Raw genomic sequence first — 24043 nt, forward strand, 5'->3', positions numbered from 1 at the left:
CATTCCACCTCAGTATGCAAATGGTTTGGTACTGATGAAAAGACAAACCTAGTGAAAGAAAATAGCTTTCATTGCTTACCTGGCATTTGTGTTGAACAGAGTATGTGTGCTAATGAAATTAATACGACAGGCAGAGTATTATTTTTATATTGGCAAACTCCACACTTCTGAAACTTGGAGGCTTAGCACCATTTCAAAAATCAGGATCAGGGACTGCGATTAAATTAAAGTGAAGGGTTATGCCAGGAATTGAATGTTCATGGCAAATGTATCAGGACAGAGTCACCAGACTGACTGGTTTTCAGCTAACAGAAGACGGTCTATATAGCTTTCCCCTCACTTGAACAATCTAAACATTAAATTAATTTGTCTAACAGATCATATTCCCCAATTCTTTGCAATATGGAGGAAAGAGGGCAAAAATTAAAATCATTCATTATTTACTCCAATTAATTATCTAAGAAATGAGGTTGTCTTTCTTTCTTTTGGGTTGCCATGGTATTTATAATTTAGAAGCCTGGCTGGCTGCCAATTATGAGAGGGCTGCATCGATCTCTGTCCTGAGCAAACCCCTGATGCGTCTGTCAGGAATACATAAAGAAAAAGCCTGCTGCACAGTGACATGTGGGAATCACTCTGATTGACACGCTAACATTGCTGTCAACACAATCAGGAAGGCCAGGAGCTGGAGGAAACATTGCAGCACACAAATAGTGATAAATCCTACTTTGACTTAAATTAATTGGCATCCCAGTCATGTTTGCCCCCTTTAACTAGAGCTAGAGTGCATCGGCAGTTCAAGTCGACTAAGGGGGCAGTCAGCAAGGAATATGGGACGTGGGGGCTTCCTAATGAAAGAGATTGAGGACAAAAATAGGTAGGGTCCTTTTTTAAGGGTCAGGCCATATAAAACATTGCACGCAGGTGTCATCACACACTTAGGAAGAGTGTGAGGGTCCTTCAGATAATGCAGAGAGGATTTAACAGAATGGTTCCAGGAATGTGGGATGTTAGCTCTAAGGACCCGACCTGGATAACGTGGATGTGGAGAAGGCATTTCCACTAGAGACTACGGCCTGAGGGCACAGCCTCAAAGTGAAGAGACAATCCTTCAGAATTGAGATGAAGAGGAACTTGTTCAGCCAACAGGTGGTGACTCTGTGGATCCCATTGCTGCAGAGGGCTGTGGAGGCCAAGTCATTGACTGCATCTAAGACAGAGATAGATAGGTTATTGACTGGTAAGGGGATCGGGGGTTATGGGGAGAAGGCAGGAGGTTGAGATTGAGAAACATATCAGCCACGATTGAATGATGAAGGAGACTTGATGGGCTGAATGGCCTAGACTGGCTTCTGTATCTTAGGATTGGAGAAAGTGGGGTTGTTCTCCCTGGAATAACAGAGATTTTAATTGAACTGTATTAGTTCACAGCAGGTTTAGATAAGATAGACAAATGTGTCTTCACTATATAAAGACTCGGGGAGATGGATTTAAAGTTCTCAGTGTAAGAGTTGGCTGGAAGGTCCAGTTGGTGCTAGGGGAATCTATTTTGCCACAAGGAGTGTGAATGAGGTGCAATCGCTGCTTACGGCGGGGGGGGGGGGGTTGTAAGTAGAGGTGAAGAAGGATTTTGAACAGATGTTGAAGGGCCTGTGAAGCAAATAAACTTTCAGGGCTGCAGAGATAGGGTGGAATAATGAAATTGATTGGGTTGCTCTGTAGAGAATTGTCATTGGTTCAAGGGGTCAAATTGTCTCCTTCTGTTCAGTGATGACATTCCCTCAGGAAGATTTTTTTTTAATTCATTTACAAGATATGGGCATCATCCAAAGACAATTAGAGTCAATACTTCACTGTGGATCTGGACTCACATGTAGGCCAGACCAGGTAAGGTCAGCAGATTTGCTTCCCTCAAAGACATATGCGAACTGAATGGTTTTCGTACTGCACAAACAGTGGTTGCATTAAGCCAGCACTCCACTCCAGATTTTCGTAAAACTCAAATTTCTATTCAGACCCACGTCCTTTGAACATTCGTGTCATACAGTCATAGAAACAGACCCTTTGGTCCAACTCGTCCATGCCAACCAGATATCCTAACCTAATCTAGTCCCATTTGCGAGTACTTGGCCCATATCCCTCTAAACTGTTCCTACATACCCATCCAGATGCCTTTTAAATGTTGTAATTGTACCAGCTTCCACCACTTCCTCTGGCAGCTCATTCCGTACATGCACCACCTTCCTTGTACAAAAATTGCCCCTTAGGTCCCTGTTAAATCTTTCCCCTCTTACCTTAAACCTATGGCCTCTAGTTTTGGACTCCCTCACCCCAGGGAAAAAAACCTTTTCTATTTATCCTATCCATGCCCTTCATGATTTTATAAACCTCTATAAGGTCACCCCTCAGCCCCCAACACTGCAGGGGAAATAGTCCCAGACTATTCAGCCTCTCCCTATAGCTCAAACCCTGGAACCCTAGCAACATCCTTGTGAATCTGTGCTGAACCCTTTCAGGTTTCACAATATCCTTCTTGTAGCAGGGGGGACCACAACTGAACACAGTATTCCAAAAGTCTATGGTTCTGGATTACTTAGTCCAGTGAGATTTCTAACACACTGACACCTCCCCTTAGGGTTGTTGGAAACCTGATGGGTGGGTTGGACTATCCTTTTGTCTCAGGGGTCACAGGCATGCACAGGTAACACTGAGCTCTGGGAATTGTGTCCCAAGACTGACACTGGGACAGTTGGATGGAAAGCACCCCCCCCCCACCCCCCAAAAACCTCATGATCACCTGGGGAAGAGACCTGCAGGTGCTGCATTTTCAGTTGCATTTACTTTTGATCTACCCATCCCACTCAGCACGCCCCCACCTCCCATTCCTGATGAACAGCTTACACCTGAACCATCGATTCTCCTGCCCCTCGGATGCTGCCTGACCTGCTGTGCTTTTCCAGTGCCACACTTTTCGACTCTGATCTCCAGCACCTGCAGTCCTCACTTTCTTCTCCAACTACCCATCCACACAAACGTCCTCCTCAATGAGGTCATTTCAATTGGGGGGGGGGGGAGGAAGATAATTGCACGTCTGCAGATTTCCTATTGCTTGGCAATGTTTCTCAGCCAGGCGAAAGTGAGCACTGCAGATACTGGAGATTAGATCGAGAGAGTGGTGCTGGAAAAGCGCAGCAGGTCAGGCAGCATCCAAGGAGCAGGAGAATCAACGTTTCGGGCAAATTAAGGGCTTTTGTCCAAAACATTGACTCTCCTGTTCCTCAGATGCTACCTGACCTGCTGTGCTTTTCTAGTACTCTCAACGATATTTCTCAGCCACCTCTTTTCCCCTCTTGTTTTTACTCAGGTGAGCTTGAACACCTTCTCCCCTTCAGAGAAGCACAAATACCTGCAGTCTGCATGCAGTGAGAAATGACAATTTAACACAAATCAACTCGTCAACTCTATCAGACTGGGGAGCCTCAATTCACACAGACTTTATTGCATTTGGGAAAATGTCAGTCAAACACAGTCTCCACAGGAGCCAGGCTTTGAGATATCCTGTGCACCATTAGTCAGGGTGTACTGGGCCTCATTAATGCCACTATTAATGTAATGCTGAAAAGATGAATGTCTTTGCAGATCAACTTTCTAGAGAAGGTGTCGTGTGGTGAGGTGGAAAAGATATCCAGTGGTTGTTCTTCTAAAATTTGAAAAAAAGACCATGAAATTCTCCTGAACTGGCTCTGATTGGGTCAGCCAGCTAAGCAGTACAAGTCACCTCAGTGCGCTCTCAATGTGGGGTACTGCTTTGCGGTGAAAATAAATTGCCAGTGTTTTATTATCACAGCTTGCTGTCAGATCAACCCCTTTAATTAGTCAGCTGCTGTTCCAAAAATCAGAATCCTCCCGATGAGCACCCCTTCCTCTCCCGGAGACGTTAGTGCAACTTGCCAAATGTTCCTGCACCCACGACCCTTTCTACTGGTCGCTCCTAACCCCAGTACGGGAGGGCTGCTGCTTTTAAGAGACCCAATCCCTCTCTTCCCTGACTTCAATCCAAGTACTGTACAAACCTCGCAGGCCAGGTCACTGCAAATTAATCAGGAGCGATTTCTTTTTTCCTTCTCTTTCGCATCCTTAGCCCAGGGTCACTGAGTCTAATTGCATCTCCCCCTCCCGCCATCCTGTCTGATTTCAGCTAATTGCCTGCAGATTGGATATCAAAACCAGAGATTTTCTGTATGATTCAGAAGCAAATCACACGGCGCCCTTATCCACCACCTCCCCTCCGACTCCACAGGAATACAGACACCTCCTGATCTCGCTCTGCCTGCGTTTTAGGTCCATTTGTTATCATCACTGATGTCAAGATCATCACTGTCAACCAGGTTCAGTTTAAACTGTGGCCGGACTGGTTGTCAACATGCCGGCACTGGTGGGAAAGATGGAGAGGGAAGGTAGAAGGGGAGACATTGATTTGTTCCAGTCTGAGGGCAGGGTTAGAGGTAGCTGGATGTACTGAAGTGTCACCTTGCTCTCCAGCACTGATTATAAGACATCCAATTGAAAGAGCATTAAAAAGCACCCCTCCACATTGGAAGTGCACATAATTGCCCCACTCCCTCTGGGTTGTTGTGGAACGTGATGTTCCAAAGGGGTTAATGTTCATGTTATATTGACTCCTCCCATTCCCAATGTGTTACACATCATCTGTGAGTGGAGACAAGGAATTCTAATGTGCCTGTCAGAGGGAGCTGGTGTAGCAATACCTGCTCTCTAATGTCTGTAATGATGCCTGACCAAACGTGGTTGCATCATGGAATCCCTACAGTGTGGAAAGAGGCCATTCAGCTGCACTAACCCTCCAAGGAGCACCCCACACAGATCCCTACCCAATCCCTGTAATTACCATAGCCAATCCACCTCACCTGCACATCTTTGGACAGGGGGAGGAAACCGGAGCAAACTCAGATACACACACACACACACACAACACAGGTCCCTGGTGCTATGAGGCAGCAGTGCTAACCACTGAGCCACCATGCCACCTAACTGTTGCCATGCAATAAATCTTTTTACTACTTAAAAACAGTACCTCCTCTGTAGATACGCTACATTGGTACCACTAATAACTAACTGGCTAGCCCATGACAAAGCAAAGACAAAGGAGCATTGAGGACCAAGCTGTGGGAAGATGGTGGTGTGGTGGTAATGTCCCTGGATGAGCTAATGTTCTGAGGGGAAGTGTTCGAATCCCACCATGACAGACAGTGATATTTAAATTCATTTTTTTAAAAATGCCAAACAAAAAAAAAATAGTTTAATGGTGACCACAATCAATTATTGTAAAAACTCATCCAGTTCTCTAATGCCTTTTAGGGTAGGAAATCTGCCATCCTTGCCTGGTCTGGCCTACATGTGATTCCAGAGCCACAGCATTATGTGGTTAATGCTTAACTACTCTCTGGGCAATTAGGGATGGGCAAATTAAACAAAAACCTCAGACATGTGTGGTAGAGGTGGCAAATACCACAAGGGATAAGGAATAACCATCTGGGAAAATGAGTTTCACTATTTCACTTAATCCCTTCCCTGACTTTCAGTGATTGTGTTCAATTGATGACTCTCTTCACTAAATCTCCAACCAGGAAATAATCTATAAAAGCATGCATTTATACAGGGTGCTCCTTTAATAAGGTTATGCTATCCTTGGCTTTTGTTTTCCAGAGAGGTCATAAAAGACACAGACTCCGAAAAGTCTGGGGTTGAAGAGTCTCGGGCCAATTTGTTTATAACCAACAGATACTGCCTCGCGCAGAAGGCTTTCAAGTCTTACAAAAAACTTGTGAAATGAAAGGGGAGTGGTCAATTCTCCCAGCTCAGCTTTTCTCTGATTTGGTTTGGTTTTAGCTGTAGTGTGGAAAAAGCTACTGGACCCAAAGAAGCAGGCCCAGCCTGGTATTCTCTCTGACTTCTCTCCTGTAAGACAATGTTTGATTTTACCTTTTGTGCCAAGGGCTGTTTATGAGGATTGTTGCAAGTATTGGGAATAGCATCATTAAGTTGGCATAATCTGTTGGGTTTTTGTACAGGTTAAGTTATTCTGTATTCTGTTCTCTTTCATTTGTTTTTCATTCGGTAATCTTGTAAACAAATTCTGTTTTGTTTAAAACTAAGTGATTTGACCAGCTGCATCCCTCCTGGAATATCCACTTTGCACCTGCTTAAAATAACTAGCAAAGTTAGGGTCTGGGCTACCTTCTTGAAATGTTTTGAGGGGGTCTGACCTGGTCCATAACAACTCGGCAAAAGTGAGGACTGGAGATCAGAGTCAAGATTAAAGTGGTGCTGGCAAAGCACAGCAGGTCAGGCAGCATCCGAGGAGCAGGAGAATCAACGTTTCGGGAAAAAGCCCTTCATCAGGAATGAGGCTAGGAGCCTCGGGAGTGGAGAGATAAATGGGAGGGGGTGGGGCTGGGGGGGAAGGTAGCTGAGAGTGCGATAGGTGGATGGAGGTGGGGTAAAGGTGATAGGTTGAAGGAGAGGGTGGAGCAGATCAGTGGGAAGGAAGATTGACATAACAACCGCCAGTAAGACAATAAAACTTTCCAGGTACAAAAACAAAAATTGCTGAAAAACGGTCAGCAGGTCTGGCAGCATCAGTGGGGTTCTAAGGAACGGTCACTGGATCCAAAAATTAACTCTAATGTCTCTCCACAGAGGCTGCCAGACCTGCTGAGCTTTTCCAGCAATGTGGGATTCTGAGGAATGGTCACTGGACCCGAAATGTTAACTCCGATTTCTCTTCACAGGTGCTGCCAGACCTGCTGAGCTTTTCCAGCAATTTCTGTTTTTGTTTCTGATTTCCAGCGTCCGCAGTTCTTTTGGTTTCTATTGAAGACTTTCCAGGTGCTTCGCAGGACCGTTTTTGAACAAATTCTGTTGACTCAGTGTCAAATCGTATTTGACACTGAGTTAAGTCACTAAGAAATGTCAGGTGACAACGATAATTGTCCAAAGAGTCAATTTTAAAAAGCCTCTTAAAGGACAAAGTTTTGGGAGAGGATTCTGGAGACTAAAGGTTAAGAGGAAGGCATGGCCACCAGTGGTGAAGTGATTAAAATTGGGGATGTTCGAAAGCCCAAAAGGGAAAGAATGCAGATTTCTTTTGAAGAGTTGTGGGGCTGGAGAAGATTAAGGAGACAAGGAGAGAGAGTGAAGCCAGACAGGGATGTGAACATAAGAGTGAGAATTTTAAAATCAAAGCATTGTTGGACAGCGAGTCAACATAGACCAACAACAAGAGAGATACACAATTTTTTTTTTAAATTGTAAGGCTTTGGAATCATAATGACAGACTCATGGGGATTTGGGGATGGCGATATAAGAACACATATATAAAGGAAATCTCGAAAAGGTTTGAAGAAGTGGGTAATCAGAATGCAAATCCAAAAACATTATGACATCCACTGACTATAAATTAGGTGTTGGAAGAAGTTACAGATAACATGCGTTTATCTGCAAGGAATCAACCTCAGGGTTTGAGTTCTCCCACAAGAAGAACAGACAAATAAAATCAAACACACAAGTGAAGCTGACTGCTGTCAGGGACCTGCTTGCCACCGGCTAAAATGTAGCTCAAGTAAGCACCAGGGAACAGGGGTGCCTGTTCTTCTAGCTACAGTCCAACAAAAGCTAAACAAGAAGAAAAAAAGGGTAGAAATATACTGAAGGCTTTCTGTCCTCACTTAAAACCGGGATAACACAGGATCGCCGTCTTCAGCACGTACTCACATATTGACGTATAAATTGCTCCCTAAGCAATGCTATACTTCAGAAACCTTCTGCTCAGCCTGGAATGTTACCCACTGTGTTGCAGAGGCCAGTCTGGGCCTTAGATGTGGCTGCTTTGGGGAACGAGTGGAATGTCAAAGGAGGGAAGCAGCCACGAGCTAAAGGAAGTAGCAGTCTCAGAGCCACAGGGGGCCAGAACCAATAGACTGCGAGATAGGAATTCCAAACATGGGTGTAGGATTTCTCTTGGCCACAATTCAGTGTAACTCGGTTCTTTATACATGGCTGATGAGTTTTGCTACACATCGTTGCCCCCTTCCTCCGTCCCACCTTCACTCCTTCCCAGCGGAAGAGTTCAATAAAGTCTAGAGCTAAGAATCTAGTCCATTATTAGGCTTTCTATAGTCTGAAGGCCATCTTGAATGCAACATTGTAATGTTAACTGCAAAAATCAAGCCTCTTATTCCCTTCCAATGCAGACAAGCTGATGGGGAAAAATGCCTTGACCAGAGCTCTAAAACTGATGGGATCCCATTAACCATCTCGTCTTCCTGATAATCTGTTCCATTGTCTTCAATTGTTCTCTCCTAGGTATGACTCCCTGAAACCTGCCAACCTTCCTCATGCACACCAAGGTCACCTAAAAAGGACATGTTCTCCGGCTGACTATCTTTTTTTGTGATAGCTTGATAGAACCAAGCCATTTTCCTGGCCATTTCAGTGGTAGTTCAAAATCAACCACATTGCAATGGGTCTGTAGTCCCATGTCAGATCAGCAGACTTTCTCTTCTAAAGGGCATCAGTGAACTCAGGTTTGTTTATAATTCAGACCAGCGTATTTTTAAAAATCCAGATTTATTTAGTTCAGTGAAATTAGATTCCCTAGCTGACGTGTGGGATTGGAATTCATATCTCTATTACATTAGTCCAACCCTATAGGTTACTGGTCCAGTAATATTATCACTGTGGCACTGCTTGCTCTTAAATGGTTTGACACTGCTGACGTCTGGAGAATGACTCAATGAAAGGAGTCCAAAGACCAAAATTAAGATGGGGAGTGAATTTACCTTGAGCAGGTACATGGGAACACCACTTGCAAGATCCCCTCCAAGTCACCTTACCATCCCCTCTTGGAAACAAAACGCCGTTCTTTCTTGTCTCTGGGTCAAAGTCCTGGAATTCCCTCCCTAACAACATTGTGGGTCTACCTACAGCACAAGCAGCAGTTCAAGAGGACAGCTCACCCCCACTTTCTTAAGGGACAACAAGGGATGGGGCAATAAATGCTGGCCCACCCAGCGACACCCATATTCAATGAGCAAATGTTTACAAAATATCAAACATTTTGACAAATGCATCTTGCAACATGGCCAGAAAACATTTCAAAACCAGCTTAGCCCAAGTAGTTCACAAGGATGGATGGAAAGATGCCACATGGAAGATGGTACTATTGACTAAGTATAAAGTTTGATGATAACCATTGTTCCGGGTGAAATTAAAATCAGGAAAACTGATTAACAGTGGCTGAATTTACACTCTCATCTGAAGTCAAAATGACCAACTGTGACTTCACCCTGTGTGATTATCTAATTAGCATGTTACTTAAACTGTTCGAAAGTGAATTTGGGGACTACACTGATCCATAAAAACATCATGACCTTGTTGCCAGGGTCAAGCAATGAGAGATAAATAGAATGAGAGATCAGAGAAGCAAAGAACAAAACACAGAAAAGAAAGGTTGTTACTCAGAAAGAGTTGAGGATTGAGGTTTGAGGTAGAATCAGAAAGAGAAATGTAAATACAACAGGAAAATCTGAGGAGATGGTTGAAATTCACCTTCTTACACAAAACAAGTGCTAAATAACAGGACAGCACAGTGACTCAGTGGTTAGTACTGCTGCCTCACAGTGCTAGGAACCCAGGTTCAATTCCAGCCTTGGATGACTGTCTGTGTGGAGTTTGCACATTCTCCTGTCTGTGTGGGTTTCCTGCAGGTGCTCCAGTTTCCTCCCACAATCTAAAGATGTGTAGCTTAGGTGAATTGGCCATGCTAAATTGCCATAGTGCTTGGTGTATTAGTAAAGGATAGGGGAATGGGTCTGGATAGGTTACTCTTCAGAGGGTTGATGTGGACTTGTTGGGCCGAAGGGCCTGTTTCCATATTGTAGGGAATCTAATCAGTCACTCATCACACTTTGCTAGTGTAGAAAAGAGGGATTATATGTGACCATCTCTTTTATGTCTCTATCAAAGTTGATCCCCACAGTGAGAATGTGAGTCAGCAGACTCTGAAAGTGAGAATTACAGAAAATGAAGGGTCAGAGATAACAAAATACCGGAGAAAAGAGAAAGCATTTTCTGTGCTCCAACTGACAGGCAATCAAAATGGCCTACTTTGGGCCTTTAAGGCCTTTGGCAAAATACCCAGAGTAATGGAGGTAGGGGAGTGAAAGGGAGATGAATAGGCAAGGAATAAGTTTAAAAAAGGAGGAAAGAATGAGAGGGAAAAGAAGCAGAATCAAAGTCAACCACAATGATGAGAGAGGGAAACAAGGGGTTAGCAGCAGGAGACACATAGAAATCACTACCAGACAAGAGCCACAAACCTATTTTTATTTTTGATCACAAGGCATGAACTGGTGATGGCTGAACTCTGTTTGTAATAGATACGGCTTTGACATGCGCATTTCTTGAGCTATAAGTTGTCTATGAATGTAATCACAATTAATAACAGACAGATTTGTACTGTATATCCTAACACTGACATTGTATTGGAGAGTTGAAAGGGGTGAGAGGAAGCAGTTGGAGATAAGATGTTATATTGTGCTCTGCGTATGTGCCGAATGAATCACAGAATCCCTGCAGTGTGGAAGCAAGCCATCTGGCCCATCAAGCCCACACTGACAGTCCAAACAGCATCGCCCCATCCCTGTAACCCTGCATTTCCCATGGCTAATCCACTTGGCAGGCATATCCCTGGACAATTTTCCATCGTCAATCCACCTAACCTGCACATCTTTGGACTGTGGAAGGAAAGCGGAGCACCCGGAGGAAACCCGCGCAGACACGGGGAGAATGTGCAAACTCCAAACAGTCACTTGAGGGTGGAATTGAACCTGGGTCCCTAGCACTGTGAGGCAGCAGTACTAACCACTGAGCTTTGGTGGTGTTGAAAAAAATCAATTTCTTTCAGCTGCTCTGCTTTCTGATCACAAGCTGATACCAACTGTTACAGATATTACCCAGGGGCTCAATTCTTCACCTCTTCCGTCTACATGACAATACCTGCAAGCCATTCACTCAGGCAAGGGGATAGATGAGTGCAGCTCCAACAACACTCAAGAAGCTCCATCACCTAGAAAGACAAGGGCAGCAGATGCATGAGGACAGCACTGCCTGCAGGTTTCCCTCACCATCCTGCCTTGGAAATGTGTGGTCCTTCCTTCAGTGTTTCTATCCCAAAGTCCTGGAACTCTCTCCCTAACGTGTGTGTGTGTGTGTGTGTGTGTGTCAGTGTCATTGTCTGCAACAGTTCAAGAAGGCAGCTCACCACCAAGTTCTTAAGGGACATCCAGGCTTATCCGGTGAGGGCCACATCCTATGAAAGAATAAACAGGACAATCTCATTGTCCTCACCCACAATGCACTACAGCCGCAGTGAGAGACTGCCGAGCGATGAATACCAGGTCAACCAGAACCTTCTCAATTAAATACAAGAGTATAATATCAGAGTAAGGAGGAGGGGTTTCCTCCTCAAGTCTATTGGTGACTTTTAATCTAAGGGTTTAATAATCCTGGAGACGGATATAACTCAATATGGAGAGAGTGAGTGTGAGAATTTGAATAACTTCACTTGCTTCTGCCCTATCTGGTTACACAAGCTGGAAACCTCAATGAATAACAGACCACTGACAAGACAAGAAATAACTTAAAAAATAAGGGAGCCAGATATCAGATCACAGCTCTCACCTAATAAACAGGTCTCACCTCGTGGTCTCACCTTGCTGACCAACATAGCTTGTATTTCTGCATATTTCAGAAAGAAAATCCCCAGAAAACAGAAATGTTTCTTTAATATACTGCCACTGCCTCAGACAGGGTTTTAATAATATAATTTTCAGCTCTGACAGTACCACTGACAAATGACATCCTATTTCACTGGCACTAAGGCACATTATGTTAGACCACTCCCAGATTTCAGATGGGGTAAGGACAGGGGGACAAACCGACTTTGCCAGAACAAAAAATAGCCTTCATTCAGACTCACTGATCAAGAAAATGGAATTGGAGAACAGAAAAGGTTCCACACAATTCTCTCATCGGTTCAAATTCCTGTTCAGGTCACAATCCTACAGATTGAACTCGAAGCACCTAAGAAATAAATATCACTGTTGAACATATAAATTGTACCGATAATCAGGAGATCAGTGCACAGAGAGAAATCTGTACTAGGAGAGGTAGGTTTGTAATATGTTGCATAAAATAAGGAATATGAAAACTGTCTGCATTTTGTGTCTATAATATATAGACACAGACACTCTTAGACAGGATTAATAAGCTCCTTTTTGTCTAACCTAATGACATGCTGCAAATTCATAAGTCACTGCAAACTTTCCCAGGGGCTGTTCCAATAGCCTAACTGAGGTGCATCAGCTGAATTTTAGAAACACAAATCATATATTCAGGCAAGATGCAGTCAAGCCATTCAAAGTGCACAAAGCATAGAGGCCTCATTATCCAGGTTAGTAGCCCTTTGTTGTGTGCAACTGTACCCACCTTGAATTGTTCAGTTTAATCAGCCTGTCTAATTATGGCTGATGTTCTTTTAATGATGATACAATCATGCTAGGAAGCCTGACTGGTTTATTCATGCATATTAATAGGAAGCAGTGCTACAACATTGAATTTTTAAAGTAGCAACAGGACATTTGGCCCAACTAGTCTCTGGTGTTTATGCTCCACTTGACACTCCTATCATACCTCTTCATCTAAGCTTATTAACACAATGGTCTGTTCTTTTCTCCCTCCTGTCAACTTCATTAAATCTATATTATTCACCTGAACTCCTCCACGTGGCAACAAGTTCCACATCCTAACCAGACTCTGGGTAAAGATATTTCTCCGGGTGAAGACATAGCCCTTATTCACAGCTATTTGATGTTGATGACACCAGTTCAGGTGTCTCCAGCAAATGGAAACATTTTCTCCATCAATCCGGTCAGACTCCTTCATAATATTAATGGTCACCCCTTCACCTGGTCTTCTACAGAAAGAAAAAGCAAGGCCCCAACCAGTTCATCTTTCATGAGAATTAGGAGCTCTGAATACCAGTGTCATTCTTGTAAATCACTTTCATACATTCTCTAATGTCCTCAAATTCCTTCCTCTAACTGGAAGTTATGATGTGGAGTACCATTGTTAGACTGGGGTAGACAAAGTTAAAAATCACACAACACCAGGTTATAGTCCAACAGGTTTATTTGGAAGCACTAGCTTTCAGAGCGCTGCTCCTTCATCAGATAGCTAGTGGGCCAGGATACATAGGACACAGAATTTATAAGTAAAAGATCAAAGTGTCATACAACTAATGCACTGTATTAGACAAACCAAGGTGGCTGTTAAGTCTTTAATCACTTAGAGTGGGGATGCAGGTTCCAACTGATTAATATGTAAATCCCAGAATTTCTTTCAAGTCACCGCCCAAGATAACTTAAGGTTTTATCAGTTCTTAAAAAAAGATGACATCTCAGCTCAGATAATGCATTAAAGGTGTGAGGTTAGACTCCGATGTATCCCAACCTGGAGTCAGACTGGTTTTATTTCCAAAGTAAGAATTTATAAAATGTCACACTGACTGCTCAGACTCCAGGTGGGATACAGACAAAGTCAAACCTCACACCTTTAATGCATTATCTGAGCTGAGATATCACCTTCTTTAAGAACTGATAAACCTTAAATTATCTTGGGCAGTGACTTGAAAGAAATTCTGGGATTACACATTAATCAATCAAAACCTGCATCCCCATTTTCAGTGATTAAAGACTTAACAGCAGTCTAGGTTTGTCTAATACAGTGCATCAGTTGTATGACACTTTGATCTTTTACTTATAAATTCTGTATCCTATGTATCCTGGCCCACTAGCTACGAAGGAGCAGTGCTCTGAAAGCTTGTACTTCCAAATAATCCTACTGGATTATAAGGCAGTGTTGTGTGATTTTTAACTGGAGATTAGATTTGTGCACAGCTTTTTGTTTTAGCTAAGTCTTAACCAGTGAAATGAGGGAGTTGAAGTCAGATATTAAAACATGGTGAGCAGTTTGCTATTGTGCCGAAATCTGGCCTCAGGTCAGCAATGCAGTGCACTGCCCCTTACCTCCATGAGTTGGGACTCCCATACTGTTGGCGAGTTGATACAGACGTTGCTGTTGCTCTTCATACGTCCCATGCTCATTCAACGCGGACATCATTCGCCTGTAGTGTTCTTCAGGTGTCATCTGCATAATCTGATCCTCAATCAAGGGAGTGTGACACTTTTCTTGATGAAGAGGAAAACAAAAAGACAGAATATTTTGAGGATTTTTGCAAAAACATGCCTGAATTGGATAAATACAACATAGGACTTTTGTCTTGCATTGATCAAGCAGTGTCTTGGTTATTTTTGTTTTCAAATCCCTTCACATCCTTGCCCCTTTGTAATTTCCTCCAACCACACAAAATTCCTACATTGTCTGGACTCCTCGAATTCTGGTTTGTGTACATTCCTAATTATAGCTGCCTCATCATTAGCATATACCATCCATTCCTTATGCCCCAAGCTCTAGCCTTCCCTCCCTTTACACCTTGTCCCCTTTCTATCTCGTTACCTCCTTTGAGAGACTGCCTTTGGCACAAAGGGCGGCACTGTGGCTCATTGGTTAGCACTGCTGCCTCACAGCACCAGGGTTTGATCCCAGCCTCGGGTGACTGTCTGTATGGAGTTTGCACATTCTCCCCATGTCTGAGTTGGTTTCCTCCGGGTGCTCTGGTTTCCTCCCACAGCCCAAAGATGTGCAGGTTAGGGTGGATTGGCCAGGCTAAATTGCCCACAGTGTCCAGGGATGTGTAGGTTAGGTGCATTAGTCAGGGGTAAATATAGGGTAATGGGTTACTCTTTGGAGGGTTGGTGTGGACTTGTTGGGCCCAAGGGCCTGTTTCAATACTGTGGGGAATCTAAGAAAACCTAGTACTTTGACCAAGCCGCTGGTCATCTGACCTAATATTTCCTTACCCAACCCAATGTCACACTTTGTTTTGAAATGTTCCTGTGAAATACTTTTTGGGATGTCCCATTGTAGTAATGATGCCAAATAAATAAGGTTATTTGCTGTGGGTGTTGGTGGCAAGGGGAGATGAGGAGAAATTCTTTCTGCAGTGTGTCATGATGTTTGAAATCCGAATGCGCGAGAAAGCTGGGGAAAGCAGATTTCAAGTTTCAGAAAGGAACTGGACACGCACTTGGATTTGCCAGTTTCTGAGGAAAGAGCAGCAAATGAGGGAATGCATTTTACAGCTCCCCTGGAGAGCTGGCATTGACATGACCAGTCGAATGGCTACCTTTGCTGTTGTTAAATTTTTTGATTCTACAATTTTGAGCATTGAGACATCACCTCTTGGCGAACCTAAGCCTCGAATCATGATGGGAGCCAAAGAAACTATGACTTTTTTCACACTGTTCTGTCAGGGTTAGCTCAGGTTAATAGCTGATGCATCTATGACTATTTCCACATGGAGTTCCTGCACTTTACATTCACACTCTTACTGTACAAGTGACCTGGGCAGTGTATTCCACAGCAGAGAAATGTGGGCCAGATCAGTGCAACAGTGATGACAACACTAAACTGGAGGTAGAAAATCCATGGGGTTGATCATCTCAGTTTAGCACAGGATTTCACAGACCTAGACAAAATGATTGTGTGTGAAGTTTTAATAAAACCATTAACGCATTTAACCCTCCATCGAGAAATCAAGGATTTCTGTTGCTCACGTGGATTGTTAATGTCAATATTTATCGGCCATCCCTAGTTCCTCTTTTCAGGGAGAGATAATGGTGCACATACCTTTCTTTCATCTACAGGAATGAGGGTATGGCTGGCAGGACCAGGATTTATTACCCACAGGCAATTAAGAGCCAAGCTCATTGCTGTGGGTCTGCAGTTACATGTAGTCCCTAAAGGACATTAGTGACCAGATGAGTTTTTCCCCGATAATTAATTCACAGTCATTATTAGACTCTTAAATCCAGAGTTTGTTTATTCAATTCAGATTCCATTATCTGCTATTGAAGGATTTGAACCCAAGTCCATAGAACATTCTCAGGGTGTTTGGATTAGGAGTCCAGTCATAATACCACGAGGCCATCATATCGCCTTGAATCGCTACATAATCCCACACCCTGGGCTCCTTCATGTCTCACTTGGTTAAACACTGCAGGGTCAGTTATTTTCTAAATCCCTCTGGATTTCAGCCTTATCTCCATGTTTAGGAGGATCCAAGTGGTCTGGATGAATGTTGATCGCATTGTTCCCGATTGTCAGAATGAATTGAGAGTCAGTCTAATACTGCACCCACTAACGCAACCAGCAAATCTGAGCAGCACTGCGGACACTCTCACTGTCCCTCACAAAGCCTGCAACACGCTTGGGTCCAGTCGAGCCAATCATTACCCAGCCAGCTCCATCCTCATCATCTGACCTCCTGCTCTTAAGGTGGTGACGTTGCTGGGATAGAGAATCACGGAGGGTGTCAGCATGAAACAACTGCGCGAGAGCACGCTGGTAGCTATTCAGTCAAGAAGGCACCAGAGACTGCCCAATCCAATTTGCACTCAGCTGTGGGAGGAAGATGGGGGAATGGGAGCAAGGGGCTAAGGTGGAAGCATCTCTTATGAACAAAAGCAGCAGGACCCTGACTGATAGCTTCCTCCTTCCTAGCTCAGGTATTGCCAGCATCAATTGGTGATGTTGGCTGAGATCAGCTAACTTGAGGATGCACAGAAATCAAATCGCAGCACTGACTTTATTCTGTGAATGAGGAGAGTCCAATGGAGGACAGAGGTTTAATGCCTCACTGAAGAAAAACAACTCTGTCAGCTCAACAGAATTTTCTTTGTCCCAGGCCAGTGGTGACGTCAGTTTTTAAGACTTTAACTCCTTCTGCATTGGCAATCAACATTTGACTTTTAATTAGCAGCGTGACAAGATCTGAAACCTTGCCTCTCAGTGGAGCAACACTGCCTCCGTGCTCTAAGGTAGACAACAGACATTTTATGGGAAACGTAGACTTGAAACCTGTGCAGCTGAATGTCGCAGTCAGAATAATTAAATAAAAGAGATCTAGGACCTTGTGTTATTCACAGGAACACTCGTTATCTATACTCCAATTATTCAGCGGCCCAATTAGCTGTTATAAGTTTGCACAAGGCAGCATCTCTTTACAGTGTCCATTTCATCGAGTGACAAACCCAAAATCCATCCTTCTTAATATCAGAACAAGCTTCGATCTTTCGTGGTGTATGTCTAAGGGCTTAAAGTGGTTTCTTGTGATTTGGGATCTCTGGTTAGGAATGCAGCAATACTCTCAAGCAATTAGTCACCTCCTTGTAAATCCGAACTGATCTCAACTCATGAAGGAACTTTTATACTCTTCACCTTCCATTCCACAGAGATAGCTGAATTGGAGACAGCTGGATCAGAGATAGTGAGATTGGAGGTGGTGGGATTGGAGATAGCTGGATCGGAGGCAGTGGGATTGGAGGTAGTGGGATTGGAGGTAATGGGATTGGAGGTAACGGGATCAGAGGTAACGGGATTGAAGGTAATGGGATTGAAGGTAATGGGATCAGAGATAGCAGGATTGGAGGTAGTGGGATTTGATGAAGTAGGATTTGAGATAGCTGGATCGGAGGTAACGGGATTGAAGGTAGCGGGATCGGAGGTAGTGGGATTGGAGGTAGTAGGATTGGAGATAGCTGGATCAGAGATAGCAGGATTGGAGGTAGTGGGATTTGATGAAGTAGGATTTGAGATAGCTGGATCGGAGGTAACGGGATTGAAGGTAGCGGGATCGGAGGTAGTGGGATTGGAGGCAGCGGGATTGGAGGCAGCGGGATTGGAGGCAGCGGGATTGAAGGCAGCGGGATTGGAGATGGCTGGATCAGAGATAGCTGGATTGGAGGTAGTGGGATTGGAGGAAGCAGGATTTGAGGCAGTGGATCAGGTCTGCAGTGCACTGGAAACTGTGCCTTGGGTTGTATCTGAAGGAGGAATTGATTGATGGTTCAATGCCAAATGAATCTTTAGATTTGTCAGTTTTTTCACTAGTTCAGCATTTCCTTTTGAATCATCAATGAAACAGTGAGGGCAGGTTGAATCACATTCAGGTTCTGGATCAGGGATTTGGAAGGCTATCAATGGGGTGCAGGCTAAAACTAAACTAGAAGTAAATCAAACTAGATCCCTGGATGTACAGCCAATGGATTAAATTATAAATCATAAGGGAGCAGTAGTAAATCTCTAAAGGCACCAATGGAGCCAAATGTGGAGTTTTCCACACAGTTCTAGACAGTATACTACATTAAACAACAAGCCAAAAGAACTGCAGATGCTGACAATCACTTCTTCAAAGGGTCACTGGACCCAAATGCTATCTCTGCTTTCTCTCAACAAATACTGCCAAACCTGCTGAGGTTCTCCAGGGATTTCTGTTTTTGTAGCATACTACAGTATCCAGGAATGGGGGCAGTGCAGAAAGAGAAAAAAGATCATTGAATAGAATCCCTACAGTATGGAAGCAAGCCATTCAGCCCATCAGGTCCACACAGACCCTCCAAGAGCATCCCACGCCTTTCCCTATAGCCCTGGATTTCCAAAGGCCAATCCTCCTAACCTGCAACACCTTTGAATTATGGGAGGAAACTAAAGCACACAGAGAAAACACATGCAGACACAGGAAGAATGTGCAAACTCCACACAGACAATCACCCGAGGATGAAATCAAATTGTGGATTAGTGGTGCTGGAAAAGCACAGCAGTTCAGGCAGCTTCCGAGATGCTGCCTGAACTGCTGTGCTTCTCCAGCACCACTAATCCAGAATCTGGTTTCTAGCATCTGCAGTCGTCATTTTTACCACAAGGCTGGAATCAAACCTGGGTCCCTGGTGCTGTGAGGCAGCAGTGCTAACCACTGAGACACTGTGCTGCCCAGACATTGGTACCCAGTTTAAGGTACTGCATTATGAGGAGAGGTTGAACAGTTTGGGATTTCATAACCCAGAGAAGAGAATTGTGGTGAGCAAAGTTCATTTACATATTTTAATTAGAATAGATAAATTGAACATTTATAGTATCTTCAAAATTGTCATAAATTCTGGAAAGAGACAAGAGATTCAAGGGACTTTGCAAACAGACTGTTCAGATGAAGGGGAAAACAGTGATTCAACGAGAATTCGCTGGAGAAGTAAGCTGAAGGCCCAGGATAATTCTCTGGACATATGGCTTCAATTCTCATCCTGGGAGCTGAGGGAGTTCTAAGTTCAATGAATAAACCTGGAGCGTAAATCAAATCACAGTTATGGTCCAACCATCGAGAGTTGTAAAACCCATCTGGTTCAATAAGGTTCTTTCACCAAGAAAACTGGTCTGATCTACACGTGATTCCAGACCAAGAGCAGTAGGGTTGATTTTCAAATGCCCTCAGAATGGCCTAGCTTCAAAATCCCAAACTGTTTGCAGAACATAGAATATAGGACAGTACAGACTCTTCGGTCTTCGATGTTGTGCTGATCTTTTATCCTACTGTAAGATCAGATTAACCTACATACCTTTTGTTGTACTATCTTCCTTGTGCCTATCTAATAGTTGCTTAAATGTTCCTAATGTATCTGACTCCACTACCACTGCTGACAGTGCATTCCACGCACCTACCACGCTCTGTGTAAAGAACTGACCTCTGACATCTCTCCTAAACCTTCCTTCAATCACCTTAAAATTATGGCCCCTCATGACAGACATAGCACAGATACATTAAACTGGCTACCAATATTTTTATCTCCTTCTGCACTGCCTCCTGTTCCTGGATAACCCCTAGTGTACTGCGGCTTGAGACACTTAGTTCAAAAGCGATTAGGGATTGGTGATGATTACGTCCCAAGAAAGAATGAAGAAAGTAAACTAGACAGATCATGTGGTTTGAAAAGTCTGGATTTACAAATACCACACCCTCCTGCTAAGGTGGTCTTCTGAGAGCCAACACAAAGCAACAATAAGTGTCAAGGGGAAATTTCTCTGCTGGACAGAAAACATGAAAACTCCAAAATTACAACTGAGTCAATATACAAGGGAGTGATCACACTCATCCCCTGACCACACGTAGATTTTAATAAGCACAGTGGAAAGCTTGTGTCATATAATCTCTACAGTGTAGAAGCAGGCCACTCAGCCCATTGAATGCAAACTGACCCTCCAAAGAACATTTCACCTCCTACCCTATCTTATGGGCAATTTAGCATGACCAATCTACCTAACCTGCACTTTAGATTAGATTAGATTAGATTCCCTACAGTGTGAAAACAGGCCCTTCAGCCCAACCAATCCACACTGACCCTCTAAAGAGTGACCCACCCAGACCCATTCTTCTACATTTACCCCTTCACCTAACACTACGGGCAATTTAGCATGGCCAATTCACCTAACCTGCACATTTTTGGACTATGAGAGGAAACCGGAGCCCCCGGAGGAAACCCATGCAGACACGGGGAGAATGTGCAAACTCCACCCAGACAGTCACCCGAGGCTGGAATCGAACCTGGGATCCTGGTGCTGTGAGGTAGCAGTGCTAACCACTGAGCCATCACGCTACCCTCAGCATGATCTCATCACAGCTTACAGTGATACAGGTTACTGTCCAATTCTGGTCAAAGTTACATGATCAGCAATGGGTCACATTTCAGATTACAGGGTATAATGGACCACTTATCGAAGTGTTTCTTGATCAGTGCTCAAGGAGAACATCTGGTAATGATTTGATTTAGATTAGATTAGATTACAGATTAGATTAGATTAGATTAGATTAGATTAGATTACAGTGTGGAAACAGGCCCTTTGGCCCAACAAGTCCACACCGACCCGCCGAAGCGAAACCCACCCATACCCCTACATTTACCCCTTACCTAACACTATGGGCAATTCAGTATGGCCAATTCACCTGACCCTGCACATCTTTGTGACTGTGGGAGGAAACCGGAGCACCCGGAGGAAACCCACGCAGACACGGGGAGAACGTGCAAACTCCACATAGTCAGTCGCCTGAGGCGGGAATTGAACCCGGGTCTCTGGCGCTGTGAGGCAGCAGTGCTAACCACTGTGCCACCGTGCCGCCCACAATGCTCAGGAATAATTAGACAGCTTCATTCTTGAACAATATCTCAACTTCTCAGTGAATGTACATGTACATGTACATGGATCTACATTTGTATCATGAGTCTATCTCCTATGTACAGGGCATTGCTGGAGTAGATATGCAAGACCATCATTTAGGCATTCTCAATTATCTGCCACTTTCCACAGGGGAGGGAGCTCTCTTCCATTTGAGAGGATAATAGAGGCTCCATTAGTACAGGATCTTTCAACATAATCAGTTCTGCAAGCTCATTCTCCCCTCCTCTGAGCGTTTCGAAAGCTTTGTTATTAAGCTAAATTAAGTCAAAAGATTTTCATGAGTTAAAATGCTGAAACTAGCACAAGAGCGGAATAATCTGACTACAGCGGAATAATCTGAACATGGGCTGATACTGTATCGATATACAGGACAGCCATTGGAAGACTCAAACCCATTCATTCACATGCTCATCAAAATTATCACAAACTCTCTGACTGTACCCAAACAAATTGCAGCATTGGTCAGGGATGGAGTTAGCGTAGAGTCCACTCATTACAGGATCAAGCTCTTTTGCCTCTGCTAGGTCACAGAGTCATACAGCATAGAAACTGACCCTTCAGTCCAACCGACTGTGTCGACCAGACATCCCAATCGGACTTAATCCCATTTGCCGGCACTTATCGCTCTAAACCGTTCCTATTCATATACCCATCCAGATGCCTTTTAAATGCTGTAATTGTACCAGCCTCCACCACTTCCTCTGGCAGCTCATTCCATACACGCACCACCCTCTGCATGAAAAAGTCACCTATCGGGTCCTTTTCAAATCTTTCCCCTCTCACCTCACACCTGTGCCCTGTCATTTTGGACTCATCCACCTTCGAAAAAACCTTGCCTATCCACCCAATCCATGCCCTTCATAATTTTATAAACCTCTATAATGTCACCCCATAACCTCCGATGCTCCAGGGTAAAAAAAACCAACCTATTCAGTCTCTTCCTATAACTCAAACTCTCCAGTCCCAGCAACATTCTTGTGAATCCAATAGAAGGGTGATCAGAGTTGTACGTAGTATTCCAAAAGTGGCCTCATCAATGTCCTGTACAGCTGCAATATGACATCCCAACTTCTATAATCAATGTTCTAGCCAATGAAAGGAAGTGTGCCAAAAGCCTTCTTCACCACCTTGTCTACCGGTGACTCCACTTCCAAGGAACTATGCATCTGCACTCCTGGGTCTCTTTGTTCACCAACACTGACCAAGGGCCCTACTATTAACTGAATAGGTCCTGCTCTGATTTGCCAAACTAAAATGCAACACCTCACGTTTACCTAAATTAAACTCCATCTGCCAGTCCTCAGCCCATTGGCCCACCTGATCAACATCCCACCGTACTCTGAGATAATCTTCTTCACAGCCCTCTACCATTACAACCCTATTATTCTTATAGATGTCCAAGGTCTCCTTACATACTTGCTTTGCAATTTTCTGCTGACTATTGGGTGGCCTATAATACAATCCCAACAAGGTGATCATCTATTTCTTATTTCACAGTTCCACCCATATAACTTCACTGGACAATGTCCCAGGAATATCCTCCAAATTACAGTCATAATGTTGTCCCTAACCAAATACCCTACTTCTCTTCCTTGCTAACCTCATTTTCTATCCTTCCTGTAGCATTTATACCCTAGAACATTAAGCTGCTAGTCCTGTTCATCCCTGAGCCACCCATACAGTCCTAGGGTCCTACAGCAGAGAAAGGCCCTTTGGCGCAAACTGGATCATTGCGACCAAAATGTCCATCCACGCTAACCCCATTTCCCTGCACTTGGCCCATATCCTTCTAATCCTTTCCTATCCATGTATTTGTCCAAATGCCTTTTAAATGTTGTTAATGTACCCACCTCAACCAGTTCCGCTGGCAGCTCATTCCATATGCATACCAACCCCTGCGTAAAAAAGTTGCCCCTCAGATTCCCTTTTATTCTTTCCCTACTAACCTTAAACTGATGCCCTCTAGTCCTCAATTCCCCAACCCTGGGAAAAAGACTAAGTGCATTCACCCATGCCTCTCATGATCTTACAGACTTCTATAAAATCCCCCTCAGTCTCCTACGGTCTAAAGAAAAATGCCCTAGCTTGTCCAACCCCTCCCTATAACTCAGACCATTGAGTCCTGGCAACATCCTTGTAAATTTCTTCTGCACTCTTTGCAGTTTAATAACAGCCTTGCCTCACTTACATAACTAGTTTTTTTTGTTGGTTTGATTATTTTAACAACAAAAAGATGAACTCATTAGTTCATAGAATCATCGAATCCCTATGGTGTGGAGCAAGGCCATTCGGCCCATCAAGTTCACACAGACTGTCTAAAGAGCATCCTAGCCAGACCCACTCTTCCATCCTATCCCTGTAGCCTGCTAATCCAGTTAGCCTGCACATCCCTGGACACGATGGGCATGGCCAATCCACCTAACCTGCACATCTTTGGACTGTGGGAGGAAACTGGAGACCCGGAGGAAACCCACACAGATACTGGAAAATGTGCAAACTTCACACAGACAGTCACCCGAGGCTGGAATCAAACTGGCATACACTTGAGGACTTAACCAGAGGTGCAATTTGGCAAGGACAGAAATCATACTTCTGTGTTCAGACCATGTTGGTTGAGAAAACTAGGAGAGATTATCCTGATGGGACATAGGTGAGAAAGCAGGCACAACACGCTAAAGACAATTCCATTCATGTTCCCATCAAATGAAGCTCTGCACCACATGGTCTCCCAGTAAGATGCCTTCAATGTACATTGGTCCTACCAAACCCTGAATGC

The 24043-nt window shown here is 43.9% G+C and overlaps 1 protein-coding gene across 11 annotated transcripts in view; it reads right to left on the reverse strand.

Annotated features, from left to right (window-relative positions):
- samd11 (sterile alpha motif domain containing 11) overlaps positions 1-24043 on the reverse strand; it is a 309440-nt gene that overhangs the window by 100907 nt on the left and 184490 nt on the right. For all 11 annotated transcript variants that reach the window (XM_043676145.1, XM_043676142.1, XM_043676146.1 and 8 more), the window contains one exon: positions 14169-14330. In XM_043676145.1, the coding sequence (XP_043532080.1) occupies positions 14169-14330 (162 nt within the window). The remainder of the gene's footprint in view (positions 1-14168; positions 14331-24043) is intronic.

The sequence above is a fragment of the Chiloscyllium plagiosum genome, chromosome 34 (assembly GCF_004010195.1).
Source record: "Chiloscyllium plagiosum isolate BGI_BamShark_2017 chromosome 34, ASM401019v2, whole genome shotgun sequence".
NCBI classification, from domain to species: domain Eukaryota; kingdom Metazoa; phylum Chordata; class Chondrichthyes; order Orectolobiformes; family Hemiscylliidae; genus Chiloscyllium; species Chiloscyllium plagiosum.